Source organism: Natator depressus, chromosome 2 (genome assembly GCF_965152275.1).
Source record: "Natator depressus isolate rNatDep1 chromosome 2, rNatDep2.hap1, whole genome shotgun sequence".
Lineage (NCBI taxonomy): Eukaryota > Metazoa > Chordata > Testudines > Cheloniidae > Natator > Natator depressus.
The window spans coordinates 54286373-54307020 of NC_134235.1; the positions used below are offsets into that span (position 1 = coordinate 54286373).

The 20648-nt window shown below is 38.7% G+C and overlaps 1 protein-coding gene and 1 long non-coding RNA gene across 6 annotated transcripts in view; one reads left to right on the forward strand and one right to left on the reverse strand.

The window, feature by feature from the left end:
• The window catches only part of LOC141982285 (uncharacterized), a 74002-nt gene extending 57864 nt beyond the window's left edge, over positions 1-16138 (forward strand). The window contains exon 3 of the long non-coding RNA XR_012638010.1: positions 14524-16138. This is a non-coding gene — a long non-coding RNA (uncharacterized LOC141982285). The remainder of the gene's footprint in view (positions 1-14523) is intronic.
• The window catches only part of HNF4G (hepatocyte nuclear factor 4 gamma), an 80050-nt gene continuing 64292 nt past the window's right edge, over positions 4891-20648 (reverse strand). For 3 of the 5 annotated variants that reach the window (XM_074944212.1, XM_074944214.1, XM_074944213.1), the window contains exons 4-10: positions 19438-19544; positions 14689-14844; positions 11755-11842; positions 9137-9289; positions 8745-8981; positions 8028-8150; positions 4891-7584 (exon numbers count right to left, since the gene is read on the reverse strand). In XM_074944212.1, coding sequence (XP_074800313.1) covers positions 7466-7584; positions 8028-8150; positions 8745-8981; positions 9137-9289; positions 11755-11842; positions 14689-14844; positions 19438-19544 — 983 coding nt within the window. In that variant the 3' untranslated portion in view covers positions 4891-7465. The remainder of the gene's footprint in view (positions 7585-8027; positions 8151-8744; positions 8982-9136; positions 9290-11754; positions 11843-14688; positions 14845-19437; positions 19545-20648) is intronic. The other 2 variants (XM_074944210.1, XM_074944211.1) reach the window with 2 other exon arrangements.

Here is a 20648-nt window from a genome sequence, read left to right on the forward strand (position 1 = left end):
TGGATTTCAGTGATAACCCTTTCCTTTTTAGTTATGTTATTCAAACAAGAAAAAAAAGGGGGCATTATAAAGGAAGACAGCAGTATTCTGCAACATTAAATAAAAAAAGTACTTAACTATTGCTAATATTGTTTTTTGGGTTGATAGGTCATAACAGTGCCAACCTTAGGGCTTGTCTGCATTGCCCCGAAGTTGAGTCCCATCCATACACAAAAACTCTCAGCTGGAGCATAGTGCTGCTTTTTAACTCGGGTTGGCTGTCCCGCTAGAGGTATAGGCTAAAGTTGGAGCAAGCACAGCTCGTCAGCTGCTGACATGACCACTCTACAGTGTGGACTCAGGCAAACTCCACTTGAGAGCCTGTAGTCCTCCAACACCTTTCCACAATTCCCCGTGTGTGCCCAGAAAGGACAGTCAAGTGCTCCCACAATCACTGGGAAAGAATTCAAAGAGAGGCTCAGCTTAATGCAGCACAAAGAAATAGGAGATCTACATCTCAAAAGTCACAGTTCCACACACAAGTGAATGGAGTGCCAGTGTGGACACAGCAGCTTGGGTGTGATTTTACAAGGTGGCTCCTCTCACTTGAGCTAGGCTAACTCAAGAGGAGTAACTCAAGTGTACAAACCTCTACTTAACTCTGCAGTGAAGACATACCCTAAGAGATAAAATTTCACCCTACATGACCCCGCTTAAACGCTGTAATCCCAAGGGATGTCAAAAATTAGAAGGTCTAGGCTTTCTTCCTTATTTGTCAGAACACAGCTGGAAACTGGCACAAGCTTAAACCAGAAGACCCAGTCCTGATAAAAGTGGATGAGGAAAAATATAGTAGAGCACCCGTTGTTGTAACTGGATGTAGTGCACCTCTACATGTAATCACAGAATCGAAGGCTGAAAGGGACCTCAGGATGTCGTTAAGACCAGCCTCCTGCACTGAGGCAACACCAAGTAAATCTAGACCATCCCTGACATGTGCGTGTTCAACCTGTTCTTAAAAACCTCCAAAGATGGGGATTCCACAGCCTTCTTTGGAAGCCTATTCAAAAATTTAACTACTACTATAGCTAGAAAGCTTTTCCTAATTTGCGGTAAGCGTTAGCTATTCAGCCCATTGCTTTTTGTCCCGCCTTCAGTGGACATGGAAAACAATTGAATACCATCCTCTTTATAACAGCTCAGAACATATTTGAAGGCTGTTATCAGGTCCCCTCTCAGTCTCCCTTTCTGGAGACTAAATATGCCCAGTTTTTTTAACCTTTCCTCACAGGCCAGGTTTTCAAAACTTTTTATCATTTTTGTTCCTGTCCTCGGGCCTATCTCCAATGTATACACATCTCTTCTAGTTCTGGTGCCCAGAATTAGACACAGAACTCCAGCTGAGGCCTCACCAGGGCGGAGTGGAGCAGGACAATTATCTCCTGTGTCTTACATACAACACTCTTGATAATACACCCCTGAATATTACCTTGTTTTTCACCACTGCATCATATAATTGACTCATACTCAATTTGTGATCCACCAAAAACCCCAGGTCCTTTTCAGCTGTATTACCACCTAACCAGTTAGTTCCCATTTTGTAGTTGTGCATTTGATTTTTTCTTCCTAAGTGCAGTATTTTGCACTTGTCTTTATCGAACTTCATGATGTTTGGTAAACAAGAGAAGTGTGAGACTGGAAATCAATGAACCAAGATTCGTGTGTTGAAAATTAGGCCTAATTCGTTGTAAAAATAAAGAGGAGATGGGCTATTCCACCTATCGCTCCCCTTTGGGGTCCTCAAGAAGAGGATGTAGAGCAGAGGTTCTCAAACTGTGGTCTGCAGAGCACCAGTGGTCTGCGAGCTCCATTCAGGTGGTCTGTGGATAGTTCCCTCTAAGGTGCATGGCTGGGCGGTTGCACATGACAGAATGAAGGGCCACCCACCCAATTAGTAGAGCCGTGCAGGGGGTAGGTGGGAGGGGCAGTGGGGTGAGAAGACGGGGTGTGGGGAATTTGGGACTTGCAGAGCTATGGTGGCCAGAGAAAGAGGTGACTTTCCCCAGCTCCAGGGCTGTGGCTGTTGGGGAGAGATGGCCCTCCTTCCCAGCCTTGCTCTGTGGCTGCTGTGGCGGTGAAGAGACCCCCTTCCTTCCCAGCCCCAGCTCAGGGGCTGCTGCAGTGGGAGAAGACTATTCTCAGTAATAGCAGATGACAGGATAAGGAGTAATGGTCTCAAGTTGCAGTGGGGGAGATTTAGGTTGGATATTAGGAAAAACTTTTTCACTAGGAGGGTGGTGAAACACTGGAATGCGTTACCTAGGGAGGTGGTGGAATCCCCTTCCTAAGAAGTTTTTAAAGTCAGGCTTGACAAAGCCCTGGCTGGGATGATTTAGTTGGGATTGGTCCTGCTCTGGGCACGGGGTTGGACTAGATGACCTCCAGAGGTCCCTTCCAACTCTGATATTCTATGATTCTAAGAGAAAGCACATCCATCGCATTAGAAAGGTAAGACTACTGATATTAAAATATGAGTTGTGTGCTTTTATTTGTAGAACAAAAAGAAGTTAATTATTATTACTTTTTTATATATAGCGCTTTTATCCAAAGCGCTTTACAATAGTTAGCTAACGGTACAAACAACATTTGGAAAGATCATTAAGTGGTCCACCGAGACCCTCAGCAATCTTCAAGTGGTCTGTGAAGAAAAAAGTTTGAGAACCACGGCTCAAGAGGGTGAAAATTATCAGACAGAGGGAAGCATAAAAGCTGGCTGACTGAAAGATGAAAGAAAGAGAAGAAGCAGGCTTCACCATCATGGCTACCATCCTCACCATCTTTTCGTAACCCAGGATCCAGCCTGACACCACTGTGCATTCATCATCCTGATCCTGAGATATGTCTTGACCAGACTGGGTCAGAGGGAGGGACCCTGATGACACTGCCACCTTCAGTGGCTCCAGCTGAATCCTGAACACCCACCTGGGGTGTGAGACTTTGTCCCCCTCTTCATGTGTTCTTTTCCTTCTCTACCCTATTTCTTTTCTTTCCTATCTCTTCTCCTTTTTCCTTCTGTCTAATAAGAGTCTGGGTTAGCTTACCAAGACTGCACATTTTGCAACTTTTCTTTGAGCCTGTGACCAGAAAGAGGCAGCAAAAAGCTATGCCCTGAATAGCCCAATGTTTCCCAGGACTTGGGTTGCCTGATAAGACTATGTCCTGTGCCTTAGATTTTCTAGCCGTGAGGTTGCAAGTGAGAGTCAACACCAGAGAGATGCTGCATTTTCTGTATTTTCTGTTCTTTTCTTTCTCTTTTTGTGTGTCTTTGTCTTGTTTCATGGTCTAGGAAACGGGATCAGACTTTAACAACAGTGAAAACAATCACTCCAGCCCATCTCAACTGACTTCTTTTGTTTCCCCCAAAAGACAGCTATTACGATCTTTAATACCATCTAAGAGACTGTCAGGTCAGGCAGTTTCTTTCCAAAAACTCTCTCCAGCTAAAGGGAAAGGGAACAAGGGATGTGGTTAAAATGAAACCCTTATTTAACACTTTACATTTCAAGTGTTTTTACTGTCTTTCCTTATTTTTCTGTATCTTTAATAAAAGGTTAAAAAGAATGTTTATGGTGTGTTTGCCATGGTATTAACAGGATGAGGTCACTGTATACCAAACCCTGAAGTTTGTTTAAACGTATGTAGGAAAGTTTCAGGGTCATGTTAACACCTTTGATTCTTTTGGTCCATTTATTCCTTTAAATTAATACAACAGAACCCTACAGGAGCCTGACTGAAAGGCCATTAAAGTCAATGGGATGCTTTTTATTGATGTAACCCAACCCATGTCTGCTTGGGGTGTCACTCTGTCCCCCTCTAGTGGTGGTCAGAATGCTAGTGATCGATGAGCTTGCTACAGCTTTGGCTAAGAGAGATGTGTCTTTTAGTTCATGCAGTAGTGGCTCATGCATCCCCGGTTTGATCCTGGCTGCTGGAATCTGTCAGCATTACAAGTGGGGGTTCATCTGGGATATCAACTGGGAAGTCTCTGAATCTCAGGATGTGCTTCCTCAGCTAGAGGAAGTATGTAATCCATTCCTGCTTGGTATGGTGCTCTGTTCCCCTCTAGTGGTGACTAAACCAGGTAGAGATTGATAAGCCTGCTACAGCCTTAGCTAAGAGAGAAGTGTGTCTTAGCTCGTGCAGTAGTGGCTCATGCAGTAAGCTCCAGGGATCCCAGGTTTGATCCTGGCTGTGGATGACCAGGGTCTGTTAGCATTACATTAACTTCAGTGGAGTTTGGATCAGGCCTTACTGTAGTGTTTCCAGCTACACAAAAAGGGAGAAAATCTCTCTTGTCCAAATTACCCCCTCCTGGCATCCAATTCAGCATTGCAAGTAAAGGGCACAGAGATTCCTAAACTGGAATCATCAATTGCAGACAAAGGTTGCTCAAAAGGCCTAAAAAATCTTCAACATTAACATCAGTCAACACCCACCCACCCTATAAAGAGACAAACAGTTGAACATTTGGCCCAAGGCAGAACAGATGCTGATAACATGATAAAATACATTGCAAGGAATCTTAAGGGGAAAAAAGAAAGAAAGAAAAAAATCTACTTCTAAACATTCAAGTATTATCAAGTTTCAACTAAATTAAACTGTTTAAATAATTTGAAATCTACAGAATTACAAAGGCCATGATTCAGGAAACTATCCCAATCCAAGAACAGTAGTTACTTACATGCTTAATATTAAGCACAGACTTAAAGTTAAGCCTGGGTTTAAGTGATTTCCTCAGTAGGGACTGAGCTAAGTGTGTGTTTGAATGATTTTCTGGGTCAGGATCAAAAACTGAAAACTGTTGCTATATAATACTAAAACAATGCTACAGAATGGCAAGTAATGTGTTGCTATCGTATATTTCCCATATGATTTTAATATAGTGAAGATGCAGATTTGTAACTTTTTTGTACTTATTTATATGACAATATAAAATTACATCAGTCTTTTCATGCAATTATGTAAATGGTCAAAAAGTTACCAAAGAGCGTATTTGACATACACATAGTTTATATATCTGTTTATTGAGCATTGATAATTATGATGATTGATGGTTATTTCCAGCAATCATTTTTATCTTGAATGCTCGACATACAAACATGACATCACAGTTCAGACATATAGATTTCATTTTAATATAATTTAAGGTTTAACAAAGCGAATCATTTTTGATTTTTGCATAATTAAGTTTACAAAAATAATGTTACATTTATAAAATAAATCAGCATATCCCAATAAATTACAGTAGTGTTTTCCTTATTTGAAAAAAATGCAATGTACTGTATAAAACAGATAACATCCTTTAGCAAGATAAAATACTACAGTATATGATTTTATCCAGTACATTCTGGCAGTTTGTGAAAACATTCTATTGTACATTCTCTGTCTAAAATACAGTGTAAGAACCAAATACAATAAGCTGTGCTCTGCGTCAGTTATAGAGGCATTCACGAAGCGTACCTGGGAAAATTACAGAATGAACCCAAACAGGGTGAGACCTCAGTCATGAAGTATTTGGTGCATTCAAGTCAGTAGCCCCGACCCTGGTCCCACTGAAGTCAATGGAGCTCTGCCATGGACTTCAGTAGGAGAAGGAATAGGTGTAGTCACTTAAATGGGAGTTGCACGTGCTCAGCACCTAAAAGCTACATTGTAGTTTCAAAAAAGACTCAGTTCCATACAGAGGTGCCGACTTCATGATTTCCCCAGGAGTGCTGGACCCCCACTCCACCCCAGATCCTTCCCCTGCTCCTCCTCCTCCTGCATGCTGCAGAACAGTTGATCACTGGCAGGCGGGAGGCACTGAGGGGGAAAGGGTAGGAGCTGATCTGCGGGGCTGTTGGTAGGTGCTGAGCACCCACTATTTTTTTCTGTGGGTGCTCCAGCCCTGGAGCACCAACGGAATCGGCGCCTATGGTCCAATTTGCATACAAGGGATACAACCCTGCTTCCATTGAAATTAATTGCAAACCTCCCCTAGGCATCAAAGAGAGTACGATCAAGACCATCAAAAAGTGAATCATACATATCATAAAGGAGATGAGAAAGGAGACATTATTGCTCCACAGAGTAATGCAATATATGCTTATTCATAAAAAATACAAAATAACCAATAAAAAGGAAAACACTTTTTAAAAAAGCAAAAGACGAACATTAAGAGCTATTGTATGCAGATTTAACTACAAATACAACTATTGCAGAATACCCTAAAGGAACACACATACTGCTCAGTGTTATGTGAATTCTCATTAAAGCATTCTGAGTTTACAAGTCAGCACTCAAACTTTTTCTAATTGTTTTACATGGTTTTGTGGCTTTATGTTTGCAAAAAAGGACAAAAAATTCTTATAGTTGTGTGTATACCACTTTAAGAGTCAGGGAGTTAGCTGCCTGTGATGATTGTATGAACTTACGATGTTATAATAAACCAAGGTATTTGGGCCAGGTCACATCTCTTTGCTGAACCTCTGACTCCAATGTGTTATTTCATTAAAATAACCCAAGAGACCACATTATTTGGCACTTTTTAACAGCTTTTGGGGAGAAAGTCTCCTTTAAAGGAAAAATCATTCCTCTTATGAACAACCAGACTGTGCGAAGTAGAAATTTTCTTGTGATGTCAATAATTCATGAATGAAAGCATAGCATGAAAACCTCTCTCTGAGTCAGTAAATAGATCATCATAACAAATTCCAACTGTGAGCAAACACAGTGTGTGTGCATGATCAAAGTCATTCCCTATACCCATGTTTCATTTTCAGCACACAGCTGCATGTTGCGGGTTCTCTCATTTTACCGTATTCACATAAACTGATAGGTAAACATGACAGCTATCATTCAACACGCTTAACTCTTCTGGTATAGTCATACTTCAAGATCATGGTATCCCCACATTAGGATTTATTTTAATGAAACAGACCCTCCTATCCATTATGTATTTTCACTCTAAATGTAATACGTCTGTTTTATTTAACAACCTCCTCTTTTATTATTTATGAACTCTTGGCTTGTGTTAATCCATGTCTTAAGTTCTACCATTCATAGCTAAACAAGCACAATTAGTTCCAAGTGACATTTCAATGAAGAAATTACTTACAGATCTAAAATAAACAATATTAAGATGACAACTACAAATGAGAAATAAAAATGAACCTGTTCAATTCAATGATCCAAAGGCATTACCAAAATATACATATGCTGTAAGACTACCAGTATCCCCAAGTGTACGGCAAATTCATCATTCATAATAGTGTACCTTGCTTTCTGAGTTTTGAAACAGAAGAATTATAAGAGCAGCCCCCTGTACTTCCTTGGGTCAAGGGGTGGCCTTATTTGCTATCCTGAGGTTTCCACCATCCAGGTGTCCTAACAATTTATACAGTGCATGTAAAAGAAAAGAAAATAAAAATAAAAATAAAAAAAATTATCACAATGGTTTTTGTTTTAAAATTGATTGCTGTGTTATGACTGTAGCCTGGTTTGTAGACATTTTGTATTCTTGTCCAGAGCCTTGCGGAGGGGAAGGTAATGGAGTTTCTGGAGTTGCTGAAAAAGAATTAAGGGGAAACTATGTATTATTATGTTCTTGACCAATCTAAATACATACTGATGATATACATACTAGTGTACCCTAAAAAAGTAGCTGCGTTAGCAGCTAAAGGTAAATATTAATTTTTAAATATCAGAAGCCCTGTGTATTGTTTACTTTTAAAAACCCACATTTGTAACCAATGGTAATATCAAAACAGCGTCATGTGTTTTCAATTCATCTCAAACCAGAATGTATTGTTTAGGAGGTTGTTTCTGTGTGTGGTGTTTTTATTTATTTAGTTATTTATTTATTTAAGTGCATGACTATTTAAATCTCATAAATTATGATGAAAGAAGTATACACTAACTTTGACAGGTCACCATTTTAATGAATTTGCCAGTTAAACTAAACATAACAGTCAGACGTTATGATAGAAAGGTAATGTGCAATTGCTTACAGATCTGTTCTGTATGGACAGGAGCAGACATTGAACTTATGAGAATAGTTTGGCCAGTTAATGGATCCTGAGCTAAATGAGGATGTACTGGATGATGAAGATGACTGGCATCATTAGACGTACCTGCAAAAATTACAAGAGCACATATCAATTCAAATGAACATGTTGCTACTAGCGATTTACACAGCAATAATTACATTCCCTTAGAGCAAATATTTTGATTGGCAATTTGAATAATTGCCTTTTGCATATTCATTAAACAATTTAACAAGACTTCAGCCATAATAAGTATGACATTTGTTTTCACTGCTTGGGTTGCATTAACAATGGATTTCATCCTTACAATATTTATAAGGGTTCCCCTGTCTGTCTCTTTGGGGAATTCCAAGTCCAGGTACTCAGCTATGGCTGTGGAACATACAGTACACATTGGAGGTGGGGGGACAGGACAGTAGCCATGTTATCATGACTTTAACACTCCCCCCAAATTGGCACTGTCCCCTGGTAAGCGGGGGAGGAGAACATTTTTTTCCAAAGTGCTTATCAAGTTGATACGGTGGAAAATCACAGAAAAAGAATGACACTTACCCCCTAAAAAGAAAAGGAGTACTTGTGGCACCTTAGAGACTAACCAAATTGGTTAGTCTCTAAGGTGCCACAAGTACTCCTTTTCTTTTTGCGAATACAGACTAGCACGGCTGTTACTCTGAAACTTACCCCCTAGTAACATTTCCTGAAGCAAACTGTCAATTTTAACCATTCCAAACAGTTTGACCAACTGTATTTGCTCAATCATTTGCCAAGTGATGCTCTGAAGCGTAGGCAATAGAAGCAGAAGTTCTCCAAACCTCCCCCTGGAGTCATACTGACGGTCATTAATGTAATCCTCTAAACTGATTTGGACTTGGAACCGCATGTTCTTGATCTTTAATGGGTCACTCAATCCCTTTGCATCTTGAAAAAATGAAAAAATACTTCAAGTCAAAGCATATTCTTTCAGTGAAAAATTCTTTGTTCAAATATGTAGACTGTTAATGAATGCTACATCACAAAAGGTGAATTTCAGTGTATTCATACAGTAAATCTGAAAGACTTTTTGGAAAATGTACCTGGATCAAAAAACACAATTGCTTTCAAGCAAGCATACTCATTGTCATCTATTTGAATTTCCTGGAATGGTCGGACTAGCTCATCTAGAATCCGGTTTGCCACTCGGCTGATCTCGACTTCAGAACTGTTGCGATGGATGATATAATCGTTACCTTGAGGAGAAAAAAAAAACAGAATATGGACTGATGTTACACAAAGGTTTAAATTTACAGACCCAGGTGAACCAAACCATTTTTAATTTTGCATAATCAGATTTTTGCATGTTGAATTTTTCATACAGTAACATTCCCTCCTGCAAAACTAAGTTTCTTTACAAGGAAAGCATATGTGCAAAACAAAGTCCTGATCCTGTAAGTACTTAGGCATATAAGTATTCCCATATGCATAGTTACTGATTAGTATGGCGCAGGTTCGAGGCCTTTTGTGTGCACAAACTGGGGAGTTATCCAATTAGCCATCTAACTATATAGTTTGGGCCCACAAGTCCATTTTGACACATTAGATTTGGCACGGGCAATTTTCCTAATCTTAGGAAAAGTCAGTGTTCTGTTTTAGAGGCTAGAAAGAGGCCACTATGAAAATGTGGTCCTCATAATTATTTAAATTCAGTGTAAAAAATATAAGTCCCCACTTCTAATTTATTTGGTTTAGAATTCTAAACCTTTCTAAGAGAAAGAGAGGAACAACATGTAACTTCCTAACAGACTGCTACTATTTATGGTAGCATAATCTATGTACTTTATTATATATATGTACTACCATAAACCCTGGGAGTCCCACTCATGGACCACGACCCCACTGTGCAAAGCACTATATAAACACAGGACAAAGATATAGTCTCTGCCCTGAAGAATTTACAATTTTCAACTGGCTCAGTCACTACAGATGCTATTGAGCTTATTCTAGTAAGAAAAAGTTAATAGGTGAAATCATTGCCCCACTGAAGTTAATAGGAATAAATGGTTGAATAGAAACAAAATAAGATGTAGCTTTAGAACGATGAAGTAATGTAGTAGCAGATGCTTGTGTTATATTGATATGGGGTAGTATGCAGTACACATTGATTTAAAGGAATAACAGATCCATTTTGTTGGCTGAGATATTTTAGATATTCATATAATTTACACAAAATTAATATTTCTTTCCATCATTTTACCCAAGCAGGGAATTCTTTGGAGGCTTGCCAGGCAGAATATTTGGAGTAAGTAGGGGGATTATGTTTATAAAGAAAATTTATAAGGTATTAAATGGGGTCAACTCCCCAACAAGTGCCATATTCTGGGCTAGATTGTCAGAATCATCAGTAGAGGGAAAGTATATCTTCCTTCAGAGGAGGTTGATGGAGGCACTCTTTACTGGGAAGCCAGTGCTTCGGCTACATCTAGTAATGGCAAAACCCAGAAACTTCCCATCCAAGAAACAACTTCTTCCATGGCTTCCACTTCTGATACTTCTTGCCTGACAAGTCCTCAACTCACCAGCTGAGGAGAAGCAGAGAAAGCCTCCTCTAAACAAGAGAGAGAAGGGGAAGCTCTCCATCTGCTTTTAGCAGAGACAGAGGAGCTGCCTACACCGGCAATCTACCTTACTTTAACTTCTGGCCAAAAGTTATCTGTATATTAAAATGACCTGTGAGAATAATATACAAGGGTAAGAGTTTTGTCATGACAAAAGATGATAATAATTTCCCACTCGGTCAATGAATCATCAGCTATACAGAATTCTTCCTCAGAGAGCTAGAGTAGCTGGTCCTAAATTGGTCCTTTCTGTGGAATATACTTACCTTTGTCATGCTAACCACCATTTTCATTTACACCAGTTCTGCTCATTACCTAAGAGTCCCAAGAATACAGCAAATACTTATATCTTTAGTAATTTATTGGGTATGATGAGTCAGTTTTACACTTCACTAGGCAGTTTATTCCAGTAAAATTGCACTCAGGAAAAAAACTGGACCAGAAACAGGAAGGAGCCTCTAATGTGAGTAGCATCTCTAGAGCAAGCGCTCTCCATTCCCTGGATGCTAGGGTTGGTACAATAATATTCAGAATGAATCATATTGGGCCACAGATAGCCAGAGCCCAAGTGTGAGCATAGCAGGCCGTGGAAAGTCCCCTAAATATGATGGCACAAAGTTGATAAAGAAAGGCTGATGGACTGCCCCTAGACCTTACACACTTTATACCCCTGGCTTGCATTAGGTGCTTCTGTCCAGGGACACCTAGACAGTTCCTTGCAAGAAGGCGAAAGTACTGGCACAGATGGAGCCCGCTGGTGGGTTGTGACATGAGTCAATGTTGCCACACAGGGTACCAAAGTATGTAGATCCATTTGGCAAGGACTTCCTATGTGGGTTTAGGTTTATGGTATCAGTAGAACTGGAGCCATTTTAATTTGCAAGGGACTGTACATCTGCTTTTGCTGAAACCTGGCACGGGACAATAAGGTAGGCATACCATAAGTACAGTGTTTAAAAAGACAGTGGAGTGCATTGCACTCATTGTGCTGTGGCAATTGTCCCAGTTAAATGAGGGCACTGTTTATCAGGATGCTGATTATATGGTTGTTGGTGAACTATAACATGGTAATTATTAATTAAAACAAAATAAATGTTTACCTAAAAGTAAAATGTCCTTATACGCCATGGACCGTTTTGCTGCTCCAAGCAAGAGGTGTTCCCCAGCATGCGCTCTTAGCAGGGCCACCTTAAAAAGAGGAACCCCCACAAACAAACAACATGAATTATAACATCGACATAAATATGTGATTATCTGTAGGGGACAAAATGAATCAGCGGCAGCAGGCATCAGAGTGCTGTTGCTTGCAATTACACCAGTCAGACTACTACAAGTAATTTTTAAGGTACATGGTTCCATTTTATAGTAATATCTTACTATTTCAATGTAGTTGAGTTAAACTATGTCACTTTGTCACGGTTATCACTTAGCAATATGTACAAACTGAATTTTGAACATAATATGATTTTACAAATAGTTTATCATTGAATATATTTATGTGCACTTCATAGTTTCCAATTCCTTTTACATAAAGTTTGTTCTTGGATTTTAAGTCAACATGGAAGGAACCAGTGGCAGGAAGGCTATCATAACTTATTATCGTGAATTTTGCAATATCCAGTACAGTATTTTGTTCAGCCTGATCCAGTAAAACACAAAGATATCTGAGATGTCTCTTTCCCCCACAAAGCCAGCCTTCTGGACATTGTTGATTTTTTTTTGGCTTAGAACAAATTTTCCTAGTGCCATACCAGGCCCACCTATTAGCTTTCAGAAGACAGTATGTTACTGGGTAATTCAACCAATTTTGTTAAAAATACCTCTCTTCTAATAAGTGAAATAAAAGAACAAACACCATGCACAAAACTGAAAATAAAAATAACAGAGAAGTACTCCATTTTGTTGTCAAACAGGCAGTTTCACTATGAAATACAGACAATGATATCCTTGCAAAATATATAGAACAAGGTCTCTTTATGATAGTCAATAAAGAAGAAACCTGATTCATACCAGGAAAGCAGTTAAACAATTTACTCACTAGTTTATCATTTTCATTTTTTATTTACATTCCATTGTTTATAATACCCTCTTAGAAGCTTGGCAATGAAATCTATTTTCTTGGGGCTTTTGTTTGTTTTCATTGTGCAAACATGAATTTTTCTCTTGTGATTTTTATGCTGGGATTTTCAAAGCCAGCTAAGAGAACTGAGCAACCAAATTAGAAAGCTTTCAGAATCTCAGCCTTAACAGAGCTAACACATTTTTTTTGTTTACCTTGTTGTTCATAAACCAGGTTGACTCTGAGGTCAGGAAGAAAGTGTACAAAACGAGGAAGCTTATTTGATAAGTAAATGCTAGTTGCCAATTAGCAAGAGGTTATCATACAAAAGTAGTAGCCATTACTTTTAACTTCTCAGTAACAAAGCATCACGTTTTCCTTGGAGTTTGAGGAGTATTTCTCACTTTATGTTCTAAGTACTGTAGGTCAAATTTTCAGCATAAAATTATTGGCTAGTGACCCTCTAAAGTGCACTTATATTCAGAAAAGTGTGAAGTTGGTATGTTCTTAATCAGCAGGTCTGTTCTTTTTCCTGTTCCATCATATCAGCTTAAGTGATGAAAGCAAGTTTTATTGCATCTTACATCTGTGGCCCCTACAGTACCAACACAACTAAAGACTGATTTGATTCCATTCTTCCTTCAGTATCGTCAACGGAATTGTTTGCTACATTTGTGCAAACCCAGTGTAAGCACAGGTATCACGGAAGCAATAATTTGAAAGGGCATGCTTTGGCCTGAAACAGCTTTATTACTGGAAAGATGCAGGAGGAGGAATGTCCCCAGCTTCACTCTCAGATACAAGCGTGGGTTTGCAGTGCTGAGAGAACCCTTCATGTCTTTTTACTACAAACAGAGAATGTTTGACACTGAGGAGACAGTACAGAGGAATTCCACAATGACATTTTTATAGGGTCACTTTCAGAGTAGAACTACAATTTAAAAGACCAAAATCAGGACCCTCTGAGCAGCGAGTTAACCTCCCAACCAGTTGCTTGGTGACAGTAATGTCCAGGGGCATGCACAAGGTGGGGGGGCTTGGGCCAGAGAGAGAGCTCCTCTGGCTCTGAGGCCATGGCAGGAGCTGACAGCTCCTCCAGCCCTGGAGCCATGGTTGGGAGAGAGAGCTCCTCCAGCCCCAGGGCCATGTTGAAATGGTGAGTGTACTGCTGTTTATATCTATGCGTATGATATATGTGCATGTGTTGATATTAATCTGTATAATATATGTGTGTTTAACATGCCCCTCCAAGAGCAGTCAAATTTAAATTCCTACCTACTCCCCTGGTAATGTCTATTACAACATGAAGACCTGGCATTTGAATTAGCTTTAGACATCTCACTCAAAGCTAACAGATATCTGGCATGGCACCAAGGTGATGATATTTTGTCCCTAAAGAGAACTCAAGCACCGTTTACATGTCAATTTAGAATAAAATTTACATAAGCACATTATAAATGCAATTTTGGATCTTTTATTATATTATATTATATTCAACAGCAAATTATTTTCTATGGTTTGGGGTCAATATAGGTTTGATTTCTTCTCAGGACTGTCATACTTATATTTCTTGCAAGGATAAGGAAACTGGTTCAAATTAAATAACAAGCCACCTCAGTCTTCACAAACAGTTGCAAGTGAACATGAACCAAATGTTCTGAAAGGTTCAAAGGAGTTTGGATGTTTTTTTTAACCGTTATTATTAATTTTGGCATGCCTTTAAAGTTTCTGGTTCCAACAGAACATGAAAGTTGCAAAACATTGTTTCTGAAATTTCCAGTTTGTGAATCTTTACCCTTTTTTCCAACAGCTGAAACACGCTTCAACCTCTACTATCTCTTTGTGTGATGTCTCAAGATCTGCTTCAAAGCTGAGATCTAGCATACGGGGCAGACAATGAATTGTTGCACAATATTTCTACATGACTGTAAAAGGAGGAGAATAATCATTATTCTCCAGTTCATTTGCTTTGTACCTGATCGTCCAGTGGTAGTTCACAGAAGGCTGGAATATATTTAGCCCACTCTACAAGGACCAAGAGCTGTTGCTTCATAGATTCACACACATCGCTAATACTGGCAAGTTTCTTTACATTTATGTCAGTACTAGCACCAGGACTCGAGACAGGGATCTAGCCATGTTAAGCAAAAACAAAAAACAAAACAAAAAAATACAGCATGTTAGTATTCCATATTTGTTACTGTTTCCACTGGCTAGGAGTATATTTAAGCAAAACACATGGAAGTAAGCATGCACATTAGTGCCAAACTCCCCGACAATATAGACGACCAATATGCATGTAAATGATAATGTTTGTCCCTCGTTACTAGTACGGTGTACTTTACCATGATAGTGGGATTTTTATTATTATATTTTTACAAGATCTTCTCATTCCAAGAGATGACTATTATTTGTAACATTTTTAATTTAATTTTTTTTTGCCTTTAAAATGGATGACATTTACCTCACTTTAGAAAGAAAGGAATGGGAAGGGAATGTAATAAAGTTCTAGGCACACAAAGGTAAGAGGGAAATATGTATTTCAGTGAAAAGATAAGTATCATTAACTCTAGAAGATGAAATAGGCTTTTTAAATGCCTAAAGCAGAAAGATTTGTAACGATGAGAACCAGTATGGATAGAAGCTGGGGATGTTTCAGAAAATGTACTAATAGGAGTGTATATAAGACCACCTGCAGTGCACAGTGTTCTGTGAAACAGAGAGAGAGGAATCTTTCTGGGCCTGGTGCTAGAAAGCTTTTGTATGATCGCTGAGCCAAATTCTTAATGACTTTCTAAGGAAAGGAACAATACTAAACTTGCCATTAAGCAATACAGGCAAGATGACTGAAGACAAAAGTAAGGCTGAAACTAGGAAAAATATCTCACTTAGACCTATGGCATCCATCACGCTAGAAAAACCTGCACAAGAACTAGGCAACTGAGTTTCAAAACACAGAGTCTCCCGCTACTCTCTCCCTTTGGAGATTGGGGACAGTGTGGTTTCACTACCAAGGAGGGAGTAAAGGAATTGGGTCTCTAACACTGCAACTACCAAACCCCATCATGAAATCCCACTATGTTGCAGAGCTCACAAGATTTTTATTTGTTAATGTCAGTAAACTTTGATTTCACCACACACACAAACCAATGAAAAAATATTTCCATTGATAATAAGTAAAATTTACAGATAGACAAAGTAAGAAAAAAGCTGCTTGAGAACTTACTGTATTAGGGTTTGATTTAAGGATATTTACTTTGAATATTTTGACATGTGGTGTTGACAATTTGTGTTTTAACAGTTATAAAGCTTTAACTTTTTGAATCTCAGTGTCTACTGATATTTAATAATTATTGGTGGAACCCTCCCCGCCCCCCAATATCTGACTCCTCCAAAATTTCCTGCAACTGTAAATCAATAAAAATGGAAAGAATCGTGAAAAAATAATCATCAATATTCTATCGCATTTTTTTTAAAATGAATTCTGTCAAGCCTATAGATAACCAGCTGCGTCTCAGCTCCCAGTCCAATGCTGTAGCTAAGGGGGTGAATACAATTCTTGTGTACATCATCTGGGGAATATCAATTAGGAGTAGGACAGTAACCTCTGCATATGGCCTTAGTGAGACCATTGCTAGAATACTGAGTCTAATTTCGGTGTCCTAACTTCAAAAAGAATGTTGAAAAATTGGAAAGGGTTCAGAAAAGAGCCACAAGAAGGTTGCAAACTCTGGAAAACATACTTTATAGTGACAGATTTAAGAAGCTCGATCTATTTAGTTTGTCCAAGAGAAGGTTAAGAAGTATTTTGATAATGCTCTCCAAACAGGTAAATGGGGAAGAGACTTCCAGCAGAAGATGGCTCTTTAATCTAGCAGGAAAAGGCATCAGCAAGACCCAATGGTTGGATGCTGAAGCTAGACTAGAAATTCAGACTAGAAATAAACTGCAGATTTTTAAGTGAGGATAATTAATAGTCAAAATAATTTATTTAGGGACATAGTACATAGTACATTCTCCATCACTCTACATCTTTAAATCAAGACTGGATGTCTGTCTAAATGATATGCTATAGCTCAAAGAGAAGTTATGGGCTTGCTGTAGAAATTACTTGGTCAAGTTCTAAGACCTGTGTTATGCTGGAAGTCAGATCAGATGATCACAATGGTTCCTTATGGCCTTAAAGTATATGAATCTTTGCGCTACCAGAGGTTTCACAGCTCCTGGCTATGCTACCATGACCTTCCCTCTCTCCATTGTCCACTGTCCCAACCTCCCTCTCTTTTAGCATACAGCATGGAAGGGTAAGTAGGGAAAATCATGCTGACAGGGTGAGAATTATCTTGTGGTACTGTGCCCCTGATGGTTAGAGGGAAGGCAGATGCTTCTGAGTCTCACTCCTACCTGGCCCTTCCACAATGGTGTAGCTTTAACCCTGCAGATTTGGGGCAGAGGAGCTCTTACAGGATTGGGGCAAAGGAGACCATGCTCTTCTCTGCTCCTCCTGGAATCATTTATTGTATAAATAATGGAATCACTAAAGTTAGAAGGAGAAGGATTAAAACATCTTTGTGCCTTCCTCATTGCTTCTTACATGTGAAAACTCTCCCTGAACCGACCTGTTATCCTACCCTCTTCTCCTTCAAATCTCTCTCTGAAGCCCATATTAAATTTGCCACATGTTTGACTGAGGGTCACATGATGCTATCTGGCACTTTATTTTCACACCTTCTATGTGTCACTTTTTAGCTCTTTGGGGCAGGACTGTGTCTTCAGATGTGCTTAGCACACTATGGAGCTGATTCTTCTTGGGACCTCTAGATGCTATGGAAATATAGATATCAAATAATCAGAATAACATATTTAATTTTTAGAGGGGGAAATTCTAGATGGGGAATATATGCTGAAGATAATCAGACAATCATCTCCCAGTTTTGTGGGAGAAAAGCATGCAGAATGGATATTTAGCAGGAGCCCATTTAAGAAAACACTTTTCTTCATGAACTGCATGTACCACTTGGCAATGATTAAAGGATTATAAAAACACATAAGTGTATGTACTCTAAACAAGTGCAAAGAATTACTAAGGAAAACAGCTTATTCTTAGATTTTAAGATCAGAAAAGACCATTATGATCACCTACTCTGATCTTTTGCCCAACACAGGCCAGAGGATTTCACCCAGTAACTCTGCATCAAGCTCTTTACATACCGGTAGTTGAGAAGCCTAGGATGACAGCTAAAAGTTAGAGCCCAAATAGAAAGTTAACTAGGTTGATATAATTGGAAGTCTGTCACAAATAGAGATGGGCATGAGACTGCAAAATTTCGACCCAAACTTTCCAAAGTGAAGGGTGTTTGGATTTAGGGCTTTTATTCAGGACATTATGGAGAAAGGAGAAGCCATGAGGTATGGGTTAGATAAAGATGAGAACTTTTCCTTGAGTTTGGGGTTGTTAACATACTTCCTTCAGGCCTGTCTGTAATTATTCATCTTAGCATCTACCAGAGAAGGAGAAGGCATTATCCTTAAATATTTATCTTTGTTTATTTGTTTGTCTGCCTATGTATTTTTAAGGTGTCCATCACTGTGGCTTCCGAGCATGAGCCCGAGGTGAAATATTAGTTTATTTGTTTGTAAACATGAGTTTGAAATATGAAATATGAATTAATTTGTACAATAGGTAAACAACAAATCACCAGGCCTGGCTAAAAGTTACTTAAAGCCTAACATTCTAAAAATAATAAGGGAAATTCAAATACCTTTGAAGAGGCTTTTTCACTGACTACTAGAGTCAGATGTAGTACCAAAGTACCAGGTCGCCCATTCGTACCAGCCTAGCAGTATTAAGTGGCTAATTTAATTCTTTTATTTAACTAAGGATCAAAGAAGGATCCAAGAAATTTTACAGCTTATGGGTATTTCTTAAAGACAGTTCCATCATACGAAAGCTGCTGACAAAGGACAAGATTACAAAACTTTTGGGGATGTATCACTCAGTATAAAACAGTCAGCATGAAATCATGAAGTAAAGATGGCAGCAGTTGCCCTCCGAGTAAGTTATGAAGAGGTAAGGGAGTGTGAAATCAATTATTATGATTTATTTGAGTTACAGGAAAGCAGCAGATACTGTTCTACTCAACAACTGATTAGATAAAAAAGAAACCAGAGGAAAATGTAGTTCAAACCAGACAAAGAGAGTTCAAAACCAGGATGTGAATAGGTTCAGCATTTGGACCCCTTTTGTTAACCTTAATAGGGTTTATAAAATCCAAACATTAAAGCTGTGATTTTCAAAGGAGCCTAACTAAGGGAGTTAGGCACCCATTGACATTTACTGGATGTCAGACATTTATCTCTGTTAAGCTCCATTGAAAATCCAGCCTCAAGGACCAGACAGATGCCACTAACTGCTTGAGACAGTACTTAATTTGAAAGTAAGGGGATCATAAAGCAATATTAAGGAAGAAAACTGGGACATATTGTACCTAACACAAGATGAATTTTCTTAAGTGACCTTCTTTACTGGCTTCGCCATCAGAAATAGATGTATGTTCTTTATTATTGAGTCTTACATTAGGAAGAAGCAGCTGGATTTCATTTTTGGAAGCAGATAGAACATTGGTATTCTCAATAATTATGCTTTATATAATGAGAAATAGGGAATATTTAACTATGAAAAAATCTAAAAGGGTGTTAAATAACTTCATGTGGATCACTGTACCTGCCGAGAAAGAGCCTCAGCTTGTGACAATGTGTTAATAGAGGGAATGTTGCTGCCATCAAATGTGCTCCTTCTTGTGCTTATCCTGTCCCGTTCATTTTGTACAGCTAGAAAAGAATAATCATGTCATTTATTTGCTTGTAGGCAGTGCGGTTGAACATAATTTCAGAGGGCTGTTATATAACTATATGAATCACAAGGTATGACATCCAAAGAGGACCTTGAAGTTTCAGCTCTGAGAGAGTCATGAGAAAGAGTGACAAGAAATCTTGTACATTTCTTATTCATATAATATTGTTTGTCACTAAAAATTATTCATTTCTAATTATTGTTAGACACAGGATTTTTATGATCGGCTTTATTACAGTAAATTTGCATACTTTCTACTTTGAACTCAACAATACTCTGTAATTTGATTGGCTGGCCTCTCTTCCATCCTTAATTAATGAAGCCTAATGATATAGAAATCCCAGTCCTGTTGAGTTAGGTCAAGGGGTGTACAGAACAATCACTGACAGAATGTCTGAGTCATAGAAATTCTGATACCTCTGTTCATGCTTTCCTGTGAGAAACACTGAAACAAGAGTGAATAATGAACTTAATCCATTTGTAAGGTAATTTTGAGCCTGCAATATTGGGCTCCTCCTTAGGGACGTTAATTCCTGCCAGTTTATAGAACATTAACTAAGCAAAAATATTCCAAGCAGGTGGGTTGTGTCTCATGAGGCCCAGGAAAGGTGGTATAAAGGGCTTTGGATAAGGAACCTTAATGAGCACAGACAGGGCTTATTAAGTAACAAGGCTTACTTTTTAATTCAGGAAAGAAAAGGATAAATAAAACTATCAATCAGATTTCTTAAAATCTCAATCGTATCCAAGGTTAGGCCAAGGAGAGAACAAGCACTGTGCTAATCAACATCTTTCTTTATTGCACTAGGAGTCTCATCATCTTTTAAGAGTACCAGTTTTATTTCCAATCATGTGTTTATTATTTTGAGGGGGAGGAATCTGCATTACATTGGTTCAGTTGTAGCATGAAAGGCTTCAGTAAAATATTCTTTCGCTACACTGCACAATATCCTTTAGTTTCTATGATGAATGAACACACTTTATTCCAGAGATATACTAGCTTTTTTGCCAAGGACATTTACTGATGTGCCTCTTATTAAGTCATAATAAGAAATGTTTTGCAGTGTTAAACACTCAGTGTT